Here is a 12,288-nt window from a genome sequence, read left to right as displayed (position 1 = left end):
ATACTGAATAAAGTATGATGAAGGTTAAACAGAAAATAGGTATGAGTTATAAAGGTAAACATAAAAGTGATAAAAAATAAAAAAAGAACACTAGCTGCAAAAAAAGGAAAGGTTAAGAAAAATCCTAATGGTAAAAGATTGATTTTAACACCAGATCAGACAGGAGGTGCGATTCCTCTAATTTCTATTTTTGCGAGGTCATCAGCTCTCGGTAGTTTAATGTCTGGGAGTGCTAGTGTTTATAATGCAATTCAAAATTCGAAAATAAAAAAAGGTAGCGGATTGAATTTAATCAATAATGGATCAAGGAAAAAAAACTTATAAAAACGTTACCTGACAGACCACTCACATCTAGAGACATTATGAAATACATTTTAAAGTTTAATATCAATAATTTCCGAGGAGTCTTTTCACGAGATGACTTACCTAAAAAACCACGAACAATTGAATGTGGTATATTAAACTTAGACGTATCTTCAGGTGATGGAAGTCATTGGGTAGCGTTTTACAAAATTAAAGATAAGGTTGTATATTTTGATAGCTTCAGTGATTTACCTCCACCAATTAATTACAAAACTATTTCAAAGGAAACACAATTATATATAACTATTCAAATTATCAAGATTTTAATTCATTTAATTGTTGACATTTATGTCTTGAATTTTTACAATGTATGAATCAATTACATTAAGTTTAACTGGTAATACAACTACATTATCTGTACATTATTTTCCAGCAATTGATGTGTACGATGACTCGGAAATTGCTTTGTTAAATTTACAAACATATAATACATTTTCAAACATAAATGAAACTAATAACCAGTTTGAAATACATTTAGAAAACCCCGATCGTTTACTAAATAATAATAAATTTCCAACCTGTTATATCACACTGAAAAGGAGGTGTTACGGTATTAAGGATATTAAAAATCAAATTTTGACACAAATAGATGACTTTTATAATGTTAACGAATACATTGGAATAAAACTAACAGAGAAAATAACTTTTGATATCGGGATTGATCAAGTAGATTTTAGGACAACCATATTCAGTAATGGTACAATACGTTTTAACGTAGCAAACAGTATAGGACTTTTATTGGGATTTGAAAAAAAAAATATGAACCACACATGCAATACATTGATGGTCATCGTTCAAAGAAAGTGGTAAATTTAAACAGTGTTAATTCAATAAAAGTAATGTGCAATATAGCTCAAGGTTCATTCAACAACCATATGCCAAGTCATTCAATTTATGAGTTTTCTCCTACTTAGAACATAGGGACGAAGCTGATTCAATCTCCAACTAACCTAATATATTATAAATTAAATAAAACAAATATCGATTTAATAACTATACAATTAGTTGATCAAGATCATAATCCGATAAACAATTTAGGTGAGATAGTAATAATCAATCTACATATTAAACGTTACGGATCTTAATATGGGATTAAAATTTAATATAAGCCCATTACATAAAATAAATCTTGTTAGTCAAAAGACTAAAGCGGTACCGGTAACATCGAATAAAGTAAAAAAAATAACAACGAAAAATAAAACAATTTTTAAGGCTTTAGGTTATAAATTAAAGCAGAATGCCAGAAAGTGATATTTTAGATATAAGTTCACCGTTTGAAACCGATTCTAAAATTACGAAAATCGAATATCATTCATATACACTGTATACAACTTCATTTAATAATAATGATGAAATACGTATATCAATCCAACAAACAGATGTTTATCCGTATCTGAATGAAAGCTTTATATATTTAGAAGGTCAAGTATCAGATGCTGGAAAAGTAAAACTTACTAATAACGGTTTTTCCTATCTCTTTGAACAAATACGACTTGAAATCAATGGAATAGAAGTAGATAGTACACGTGTACTTGGATTACCAGTTCGTTAAAAGGTTATCTATCAGGTACACCTGATAATTATAATTGTTATGAAAATGCTGGTTGAATATTTAAAAATAGTTCATACCCAGCAAATAGTAATGGAGAATTTAGTGCATGCATTCCGTTAAAATATTGGTTAGGTCTATTTGAAGACTTTAAAAAGATATTAGTTAATTCTAGATTAGAACTAATATTAACTCGAAGTCATAGCGATTTAAACATTCTAAAAGTAGTTACTAGTGGAAGTACAAATTCTGGAAAAGTTGTTTTGAAAAAAATAGTTTGGAAGGTTCCACATATTACTGTTGATGATGAAGAAAGGTTAAAATTATTAAAACTTATTGAAAAAGAAAAAAGTTTGTTTATCCCGTTCAGATCTTTTGAAACTTTTGAATATCCTGAACTCGGAACCACAAAAAAATTTGTATGGAACCTAAAAACTGCTTCAAAATTAGAAAAACCTCGATTTATTATAATCGGATTACAAAAGGGACGTAAAAATTCGTTAGAAAAAGATTGTGGTGTATTCGATCATTGTAATATAACTAATGTAAAAGTATTTTTAAACTCAATAGCATATCCTTGTGATAATTTAAATTTGGATTTTGCTAAAAATAATTTTACCTTATTATATGATATGTATACATCGTTTCAAGAATCGTACTATGAAAAAAGTATTCGGAACCCGATATTAAGCCCATCTACATTTCTAACGCAAGCTCCAATTGTAGTTATCGATACTTCAAAACAGAACGATTCGGCTACAGCATCATCAGTAGATGTTCAATTAGAAATTGAAGCAATTATCTCTTTCAACAATCTCTTTCAGGTGTAACTGCTTATTGTTTATTAATTCATGATCGTATTGTAGAATATGTACCTTTTACTAAGGAAGTAAGAAAACTAGTATAATCAATTTAAAATTAATTTAGAATAATGAGACAATACATATAAATATATTTTTTTTTATTTTGAACCAAAACGTATTATTTTTTATTTTTTAAAAAAAAACATGACTAAAAATATAATTATGAAGTGTGTATACACTGCTTAAACTTTATGTGTAACAGGAGAAAAAATAATTGGTTTAAATTTTAAAAAATCAGTGTTTTTACTGGTACAGCGGAGAAAAAAAAGTTTGAGGGGAAAAATCCCCCTTAAAATTTTGCAATCTCCGCAGTCAAAAGTGCGCAAAACATACAAATGTATACTACTACTTAAGTATATCTCGTGTTGCATACTCTTTGCATGTTTCATTTAGGCTTATCATCCCTAATCCTTCTAATATATGACTGGTTGACTCCTTATCTTCATCACATGTGACGAAAATGACTTCTTTTTTTGTAATGTATATCCATTGATTTTTAAATCTTAACTTGTGGAAGATAGTGGTTGCGATTTGGAGGTGTAATATTTCACAACTGTATGGAACGTTTTCTGGGTCTTGCAAAAGTTGTACTTCGCAAATTAGTCGGATACTACGTGGATGTAAAGGATGTATTTCAGGACATAATAGGAATTCTCTAGCATGCTTACAGTAAGTATAGTGAAATTCGTCATAAGTTGCATAATGTTCCTTAGATCTACTTATTTCTAAACATTTATTACTAGGTTTTATATAAACACAATTGGTTCCGTTACATACTGGTTTAGGTATTAAGTTATATAATATAAAGTTATTTTGATGAATTAGTGGTAATGATAGTATAAATACAGTATTGTCATTAGCATAATATATAGCAAGGTCTGAAAGTTTTATTAGTTCGTAAATATTTATTATGTCCAAGTCGGTAGGTAAATCCGTCCCCCCTGGTAATGATACTTTAATATCTTTGATATGCTCTAACAATTAATGTGGCGTTATTAAACTTGGGTGTATTATCCCTAATTTAGCTTGTTGTACGATTTCTATAAAAGTGTTAGTTTCCCCCATATGCTTTGTTAATTCCAAGTTAATATAAATGAAATGTTTGGTTAGGTAATTTTGAATTTGCTGTTCCCTAGTGGTGTTAAGCAATTCATTAACTACAAAAGTCATATTGTAAAATTCCCTTGCTTCAATCTCCTGTTTTAATTTAACAATTTTAAGTTGTTCTCTAATCCATTTAGTTTGGGTAGTATTTTGTGCTAATTGAATATTAAAATTAAATTTTTTAATATATTCTAAGTCACAGATTCCGTATAAAAGTTTTGCTGCTTTTCCTATGAATCCTAAAATTGAGTTGCGTTTAGATACATGTCCTATAGAATTTAGTACTAGAGTTTTCTTGTTCTGGATCTCTTGTGCTATCGATATAGTAAGGTTCATTAAATTGCGACAATTACTTTCCGTGTTGTCAACATATTCCCTACACATAAATTCCTTGTTTACTATCAGTGTGTCGATGTATACCCATTGTTCATTGTATTTATTTAAATTTACGTAAGCTGTTAAGTCCCACTGAGACGTTACTATTTTAATAGGTCCTCTGTTTTCGTAATAAATTCCTGATTGTTGTAATAGTTTTTCATCATTGAAGCGTACCGTTCCCGTAGTTGTATGTAAAATTAGAATAATTGTCACTCTGAAATTATTTCAGAGTAGTTAGTTGGTTACATTATTAAAATTCATTTATCTAAGAAAAAATATAAATTTGTCTCACGTTAGACCGTTAATTATTATGGGGTAGCGTTTGAACAATGTGTTAAATAGACATTTTGTCCAAATGACATCGGTACGGGGGTCGTGTGGATGAGTAATCGTATGCGTACGACTGTAACACATGTTGTGTGCTTCCGCCAAATTCAGAGCCCTACCCCGTTTGTCAAATTTCCCTATTCGGTGAGACAATATAATGTTTTTTGTGGACATATCTATTAGTTGCAAATGGAAAATACCATTTTATAAAACGTCCCACCCCTTTAGGCTACAAATTCGTTGTTGTATGCCCAAATATTTTAGAATAGTATAGTCGCTACTCCCTTCCCACAATATAATTCCATCGCTAGCTGCGGTTAAAACCCTTATGTGATTTTCTGTTAAGTTTGGTTTGTCTGTATGGTCGGACCCAGACAGCAATTAAATATTTTTAGAATCTTCGGAGAATATTGATAATTTAACAAAAATATTTCAGTAAAATTTTAATTAAAGCACAATAATATTATAGAAATGTTCCTATAATGTTCTATGGTCATATTTTGGCCACTTTTTTTGTGTTTTCAAAACATTTAAACTAAAAAGTTCTGAGAATATTCATACAATAATATTATAAAAATTAAAACATTAAATATTAGTGAAAAGTTCTCTTAAACAATTTTTTAAATATTATTATAATATTATAATTACGGAGTTTACAGAAAGGAAATTTCACAGCCACCCCCCCCCCCCCCACTTCCTCCCTACTGATATAATATAACTCCATATATTATAAAACAATAAAATGAAATGGAAATTATATAATTAAAATATTTTATAATCAAAGCTTAAAAATGTTTGTACTGGCTAAAACTTTTATTAAAATGATTTTATTTGATCTATAATAATTATAAATATCAACAAAATTAAACTCATAAAAAATTACTTTATTGTTTAGTAATAAACATATATTAATATACATATAACATATATAAAATAGGTACTAATATAGTAATATGAATACATTATAGTATACTATACACTGAGATTGTATATAGTACATAAGTAGTATTGTAGTGTACAAGTACACTGGTTTAAAAAAAATTATTACTTTAAAACAAATTGATTAACATCATAAAATAAAATAAACAATGTTTAACATAATATCTTAATTTATATAATTATAACAAAAGAAGTTTTTAGCTTGACTTAAAGCTGTATTATATTAAAATATTTTTTTTTTTTTTTTAAAGTAGGTAAATTTATACAAATGTATAATTTTTTTTAATACAGTTATTATAAAACTTTATTTGATTTTAGTCTGAAAGATGCATGTGCTATCCATGTGGCAAGAGGTCTGTCAAATTCTTTGTTGATAATACCTTTGAACTTTGAATGTACACGTAATGCATCTGAAAACAATTATAATTTTAAATGTAACATTTATTGAAACAATTAATTTTATAGAACTTAAAGTGTTCATTTATTAACACTCAAGATTTTATAATATTATTTTAATATAGTTCATTTGCAAAGATACTAAACTTACCAATCAATAAATTATAACATTCGAGTTTGGAAAAATTTTTTTTCTTTTTGAAACCCAATAAAGAATACAGAGTAAGCACTTCATCTGAGAACATTTTCATCATTAATCGTCGAACACTATCTCCTACATCTTTAATACCAACTAACAATGATAATTGAAGTACCTACAGATAACAATAAAATATAATTTAGACATAAATTTACTAAAAAATGTTATATTAACAAAAACTAATACAATATATAATAAATATTATATATATACATACCAAATTAGATCTTAAATTCTTATCAAGAATTCTATTTTCGGCAATCATAAGATCTTCTTCGGTTTTAATGGGAAACAAATCATAATAGTCTGAAGTTTGACCTATTTGGTTATTGTTCAGTTGTCCTTGAATAAGGGAATTTCCAGAATTGGTTACAAAAGAATTTAAAAGAAAATGTGTAGCATTTGTCTTTGAATTAATTCCAGATATGTCATACTTAATTTTTGTCAGTGAATTTATCACAAATGTTTGAAAATCTAAAAAAAAATAATAATAATAATCAAAACAACTATAGTTAGAAATTTTTAAAATAAAAATACCACAATTAGGCATCAATTTTTCTGTATAAGTTTTTGTAGAAGAATTTATAGGTGTTTTATTGTTAATATCGTTTGATTGGGACATTGAGTGTAAATAAGAAAAATTCTTGTCATTATCTTTCACAACTATTTTTCTAATTGGAGAGTTCAATATAGAACAATGTATTTTATTTGTAGACTCAGCAATTTCTAAAAGCATGAAACATTTAAAATTCATAATTAAATCACAATTCATTTTAAATTAACTATTAAATCCAAATATTTTACAAATCATAATACAATTACATCTACTTATTACCTACAACTATATTTACAATATTCTGTTAGTTATGTTTACCTTGGCTAAATATTTCATCAGTTTCAATTGTATCAAATAAGGTCCTTTTTGCAGAAGAAAACTTAAGTTTATTGTTTTTATCATTTGAGAATGATATTGTACGTGGATGAGAAAAGTGCTGGTCATTATCTTCCACAACTATTTTGCCAATAGGAGAGTTCAATATAGAATAATGTCTTTTATTTGAAGACTCTGCAGTGTTTTCTAATAAAAAATGAATAATTAACAATTGATTATTAAATCACAATTACTACGGTACACACATAGAATTTAAAATTAACCATTAAATCAAAAAATCCAAATATTGTACATATTATACAACTACATTTATCTGCTTCAAAAACTATATTTACAATAAGAACTACTTGTTATGTTTTACCTTGGCTAAATATTTCATCAGTTTCAATTGTATCAAATAAGGTCCTTTTTGCAGAAGAAAACTTATGTTTATTGTGTTTATCATTTGAGAATGATGTTGTACGTGGATGAGAAAAATGCTGGTCATTATCTTCCACAACTATTTTGCCAATAGGAGAGTTCAATATAGAATAATGTTGTTTATTTGTAGACTCATCATTTTCTAAGAGCATGAATATTTTAAAATTAATTATTTTAATCACAAATATAGCACACACAATACATTTAAAAATTGACCATTAAAGCCCAATGTTTTACGACCAATACAATAATACATCTACTCGCTGTAATAGCTATATTTACAACAAGCTACTTATATTAAAATCACCTTGATTAAAATCATCAGTTTCAAATAAAGGTTTTTTCATAAAAAACTCAGAGTTATTGTTTTTTTTATCATTTGACTGTGATATTTCAAGTAATACTTTTTTCTTGGTTGGAAGGTTCTTTGAAGAACTATTATATTTTGTTTTAGTCAATATGCCAGAAGATAAAGAGTTTTCTGAAAGTAATATAATATGAGTAAGAATATACATGGACTGTTATAGTTATAGATAATTGCATAATTTATTAACTATTTAAACCTTTCAAAAGCAATGGTTGAATGTATTCAGGGTCTTTATCAGAATCATATGCATTTTCATCACTTAGTTCATGATTGAAATTTGCATTACTCGGACTATTCAATTTATTAGGCTTTGTCAGTGTATCTGTAAATATTCAAAGTATTAATATTAATGTAGTTTATAAAATATTTTAAAGTAAAGCATTGCTAAAAAATAACAAATACATTAGGTACCTTTAATTAATAATTTTGGAGGACTTCTCATTTTTTTAGAAATTGACTTATTGCCTTCATCATCACAAGATGATATCTCGGTTTTTGACATTATTTCGTTAGCCTTTTTTGTCGCTTCACTATAGTTTTCTTAATTAAATAAATTTAAATTAGACAAAATAAAAATCAGTTGATATAAAATTATTAATAAGGTTATTAATACTTACTAAACTGTCCAACAATTCTTGAAGGAAACCATTTATATTCTATATCATTAGGATAACTTCTTTTTTCGATTAATCTTCTTGCAGATTTTTTATTAACAGGCCAAGCACAACTCTTTTCTTTCTTTTTGATCCAAAAATCAGGAACTATTTCTATGGTGTTATCTCTTACAAAATGAACAATAGTCCACATTTTGCTTTAATATTTCAAAGTTTCTTGTTACTAGAATATAAATTAAAAATCACATTGTTTATGGTTAGTCACAAACTGTATTTTATAGAATTATAATTATTCAATACACTCACTATAGTTATTGTACAGCTGTAGATACTAATTACGGCATAACATAGTAATAAACTTAATCATAAAATATCCAATTTTTTTAAAAAATAATTGGTAGAAAATAAATTTAACATTTTGAATTACTTAAGTTACTTATTTTAAATTAAAAAAAAAAAACTAACTACCTATCTACATTATAACAATATCATTATGTAACTTGTAAAAGGAAGTACCGCTTGTCCGACCGCAAAATCCAGCTCAACTGTTCTTTGAACCTCGTCTTCATTTTGAAAGCCCTTGTCTTTCAACGCGGGGAGGAAATGTTCGATACGGAACACACGCATACACGCGCACACACACAAAATTTATACTCCCGTACATTACACCGCCGTTGTGTGTTGTTGTCGTCCGTACAGCTGTGTTTTTCTTTGTTTAACATCACTGAGCGCGGCGGCGAACTTTCTGCCCTTCGTGTATGTGATGCCGCCGCCCTTGTCGCCGTACGCCGGACCGTCGCCATTATTCGTCGTCGTCATCTTACCGCAAGAAAAACTCACTAACACCAATTTTGTGTTTTTTTTTGTTTTTACGACGACTGTCGTCTCCGTCGTGAACCCGCCGCCATCAGTGCGCTCCAGCCTTTTTTTTGGCTTTTCTTCGTGTCGCGCACTTGCCGCGTACGCGATTTTGTTGTTGGCCATCAGTGTCAACAAACGTTTTCATTTCGTTAATTTTTGTGTTGTTGTCGTCGTCCGTCCGTCGTACGTATTACGACCCGTCTGTTCGTGCCTATAATAATATACACAGTTTGAATACCCCGACCGTTGCGTATTTAACTTTCGTTAATTGTTTCATCGTCTTGTGCAACTACATACGCCGGTGACAACATACCTCGTTGAGCTCAGGTCGTACAAAATTGTATATTTCTTTGTATTGTATTATTTGTATTAATTGTATTATTATTATTATTTTATATCTAAATTGTTGGTGTTGATCGATCTGTGATCGTCACCTTGTTATTTCATATTACTAACATTAGTATATAAGAAAATATTATATGTAATAGGATAATATATATTTTTCGTCATATTATAAGAAACATTGTTTCTTTCATATATTATGCAGTCCACTTTCTTAAAAAGGTTTGTGTGCCACCCAGTCACACAGGTAGTATTTATTTGATTTTATTCTTCAACTATTAATTAAATATTTAAATTTACTAATATGTATTTAGTATAATAATACAGCAAATTTTGCCTCATAACTTACTAGTAAAAATATGCCCTTATGTTACTATAGTTAATGTTAATTAAACCATTTTTAATTATAATTTTGTATTTTTAGAGTATACAATAAAAATGATGATCAAAATATTTCAAATTTGGATTCTTATGTAAATAATATTATTGATGATGATTCTAACGATGAATTTGAACTACAAGTAAGAACAACAAATTATGAAGATAACTTACAAGGGGATGATGATGAAGATCCTAATGAAAGTATATCTGTGATTCCTGTTTTTGAAACCTTGGAAGAAAATGATTTGAATTTTGATACTGATGTTCAGTATAGTGTAGTAATCCGACCATATTACTATTTTATTACTTTATTTTTATTACTTTATTTTTTATTACCTTTGAGCTGATACTATTTGCAATAATTTCATATATCCAATTTATAGATCTAGTATTATATTCTTGTTATATAAATGCGTAGAATTAAGATACGTATATTATTTATATCATTTTATAGAGCTAGTTATATGAATATTTAGAAAGCTAATACGCATTTAATAATCGTGTCGTCGTAAACACGAAACTTGTGTTCCGGTTTACCATGACACACACGTATATTCGGGGACTACGTCCATGATAAGTTTTATATAAAAAGGTTGTGGTAGTATTAAGTTTCAGACATAGTTAAGCCTCAAGTACGCGTGGACCGGTGGCGTTGTTCTATACTTAACAACACATCGGGCCAGTCGTTAATATTATTATTTTTTTTTTACTCTGTCTCAGTTAATAAATAACTTGATTTTCAAACTTATAAAAAAACCGAGTTGTTTATTTACTACAAATTTCTTACGCTCTCCGAAGAAGATAGACGACAAAGTGGACTTCGTCGTTAAATCGTGTTGAGCCATCTTCACCAGGACCGGCTCACTACAAATTTGGTGTCAGGTGTGGGGTCTTCACATTAAACGAAATATATTTGGCCGTTTTCAACCAGAAAACACATCCAAGTCAGTAGTTTGAGACCCTTGGACGAACCACTGTTCCGAATCGACTTCAAGGAGCATTCCAAGAGCATTCAACCAGCATTCAAAGAGCATTCTAAGAGCATTCAACCAGCATTCAAAGAGCATTCTAAGAGCATTCAAAGAGCATTCTAAGAGCATTCAACCAGCATTCTAAGAACATTCAACCAGCATTCAAGGAGCATTCTAAGAACATTCAACCAGCATTTCAATGAGCAACTACCCAACGACATCTCAGACAATATGGAAAAATTGTAAGTTATTTGAACAATTATTACCGTTTATCTGAGAGCCTAAGGGAACTTTTTATAAATGACCAGTAGATGACTACTAGGAAAGGTACACAGTACGGAGCATTAGACGAATCGGAAGATTCAAATTTAGGTACATCTATAGAAACTAACGATACAAGGGGAACTACTAATATAGACGATACTACTTATACGGGTGAAACCACCAATACAGACGATACTACATTTACAGGGGGAAACGATAGCAACTTAATTGATTTAAATCAAACTATTCGTTCTATTGAATTACCAGAAGAAATCGAAATGGCAAACAAACTTACTTTTGGGGACGCTATGAAAGCAATACCTAGTTTTGGAGGGGGATCCGAAAGTCTTCTCACCAGTTTTTTTAATCGATGCGAATTTGTACTAGAGCATGTAGACGAAAAAATTAAACCTATGATACTCGACGCAATAGTTTCTTAGTTAACCGATAAAGCAAGTGACGCAGTTAGATATCGGGAAATAACGTCATGGGAGGAACTAAAGGCACATTTAACTACTATTTTTGGTAAAACCCATTCCGTACAATTTTTACAAAAACAATTTAACCAAATTAAGCAATATGAAAAAGAATCGATACAACAATACGCGGATAGAGTAGAAAAAATTTCCCATGAATTAACCACTGTGCTAACTTTAAAAAAGACCACGGCGGAAGCCAAAGTCATTTCAGAAATAATCCAAACTCAAACTTTAGCTATATTTATTGCGGGTATTCAGTCTGATATCCGTCTAATTTTGAAAGCCACAAAAGTACCTACTTTTGAGGAAGCCGTGTTTTTGGCTGTAGAGGAAGAAAAACTGAATGAAAAACCTGAATATAAAACGAACAATCGAAATAAATACGTAAAGAAATCTAACGATAAAAGTAAAATTCAATGTCACCGTTGTAGTAGATACGGACATTATAGTAACGAATGTCGAACTAGTGAACATAAAATAACAAGTCTTAAGAATCAGACCGAAAATAAAAATTTCAAAAATTCCGTAAATCAAGTTAAAGTCTGTCATTACTGTAAAAAAGAGAATCACGTCATTAGT

The 12,288-nt window shown here is 29.0% G+C and overlaps 1 protein-coding gene across 1 annotated transcript; it reads right to left on the bottom strand.

The window, feature by feature from the left end:
* Positions 1-5,817: 5,817 nt before the first annotated feature.
* LOC126549805 (uncharacterized) lies at positions 5,818-8,604 on the bottom strand. The gene is made up of 9 exons (XM_050200180.1): positions 8,415-8,604; positions 8,209-8,337; positions 7,985-8,119; positions 7,738-7,911; positions 7,372-7,572; positions 6,993-7,196; positions 6,336-6,844; positions 6,062-6,233; positions 5,818-5,933 (listed from the first exon to the last, which is right to left on the bottom strand). The coding sequence occupies exons 1-9, from the start codon at positions 8,602-8,604 to the stop codon at positions 5,818-5,820; spliced, it is 1,830 nt and encodes a 609-aa protein (XP_050056137.1).
* Positions 8,605-12,288: the final 3,684 nt, after the last annotated feature.

This window comes from Aphis gossypii, chromosome 2 (assembly GCF_020184175.1).
Source record: "Aphis gossypii isolate Hap1 chromosome 2, ASM2018417v2, whole genome shotgun sequence".
In the NCBI taxonomy this organism is placed as follows: domain Eukaryota; kingdom Metazoa; phylum Arthropoda; class Insecta; order Hemiptera; family Aphididae; genus Aphis; species Aphis gossypii.
The sequence above is the reverse complement of the archived record's forward strand: the minus strand, read 5'-3'. Positions and strand labels throughout refer to the sequence as shown.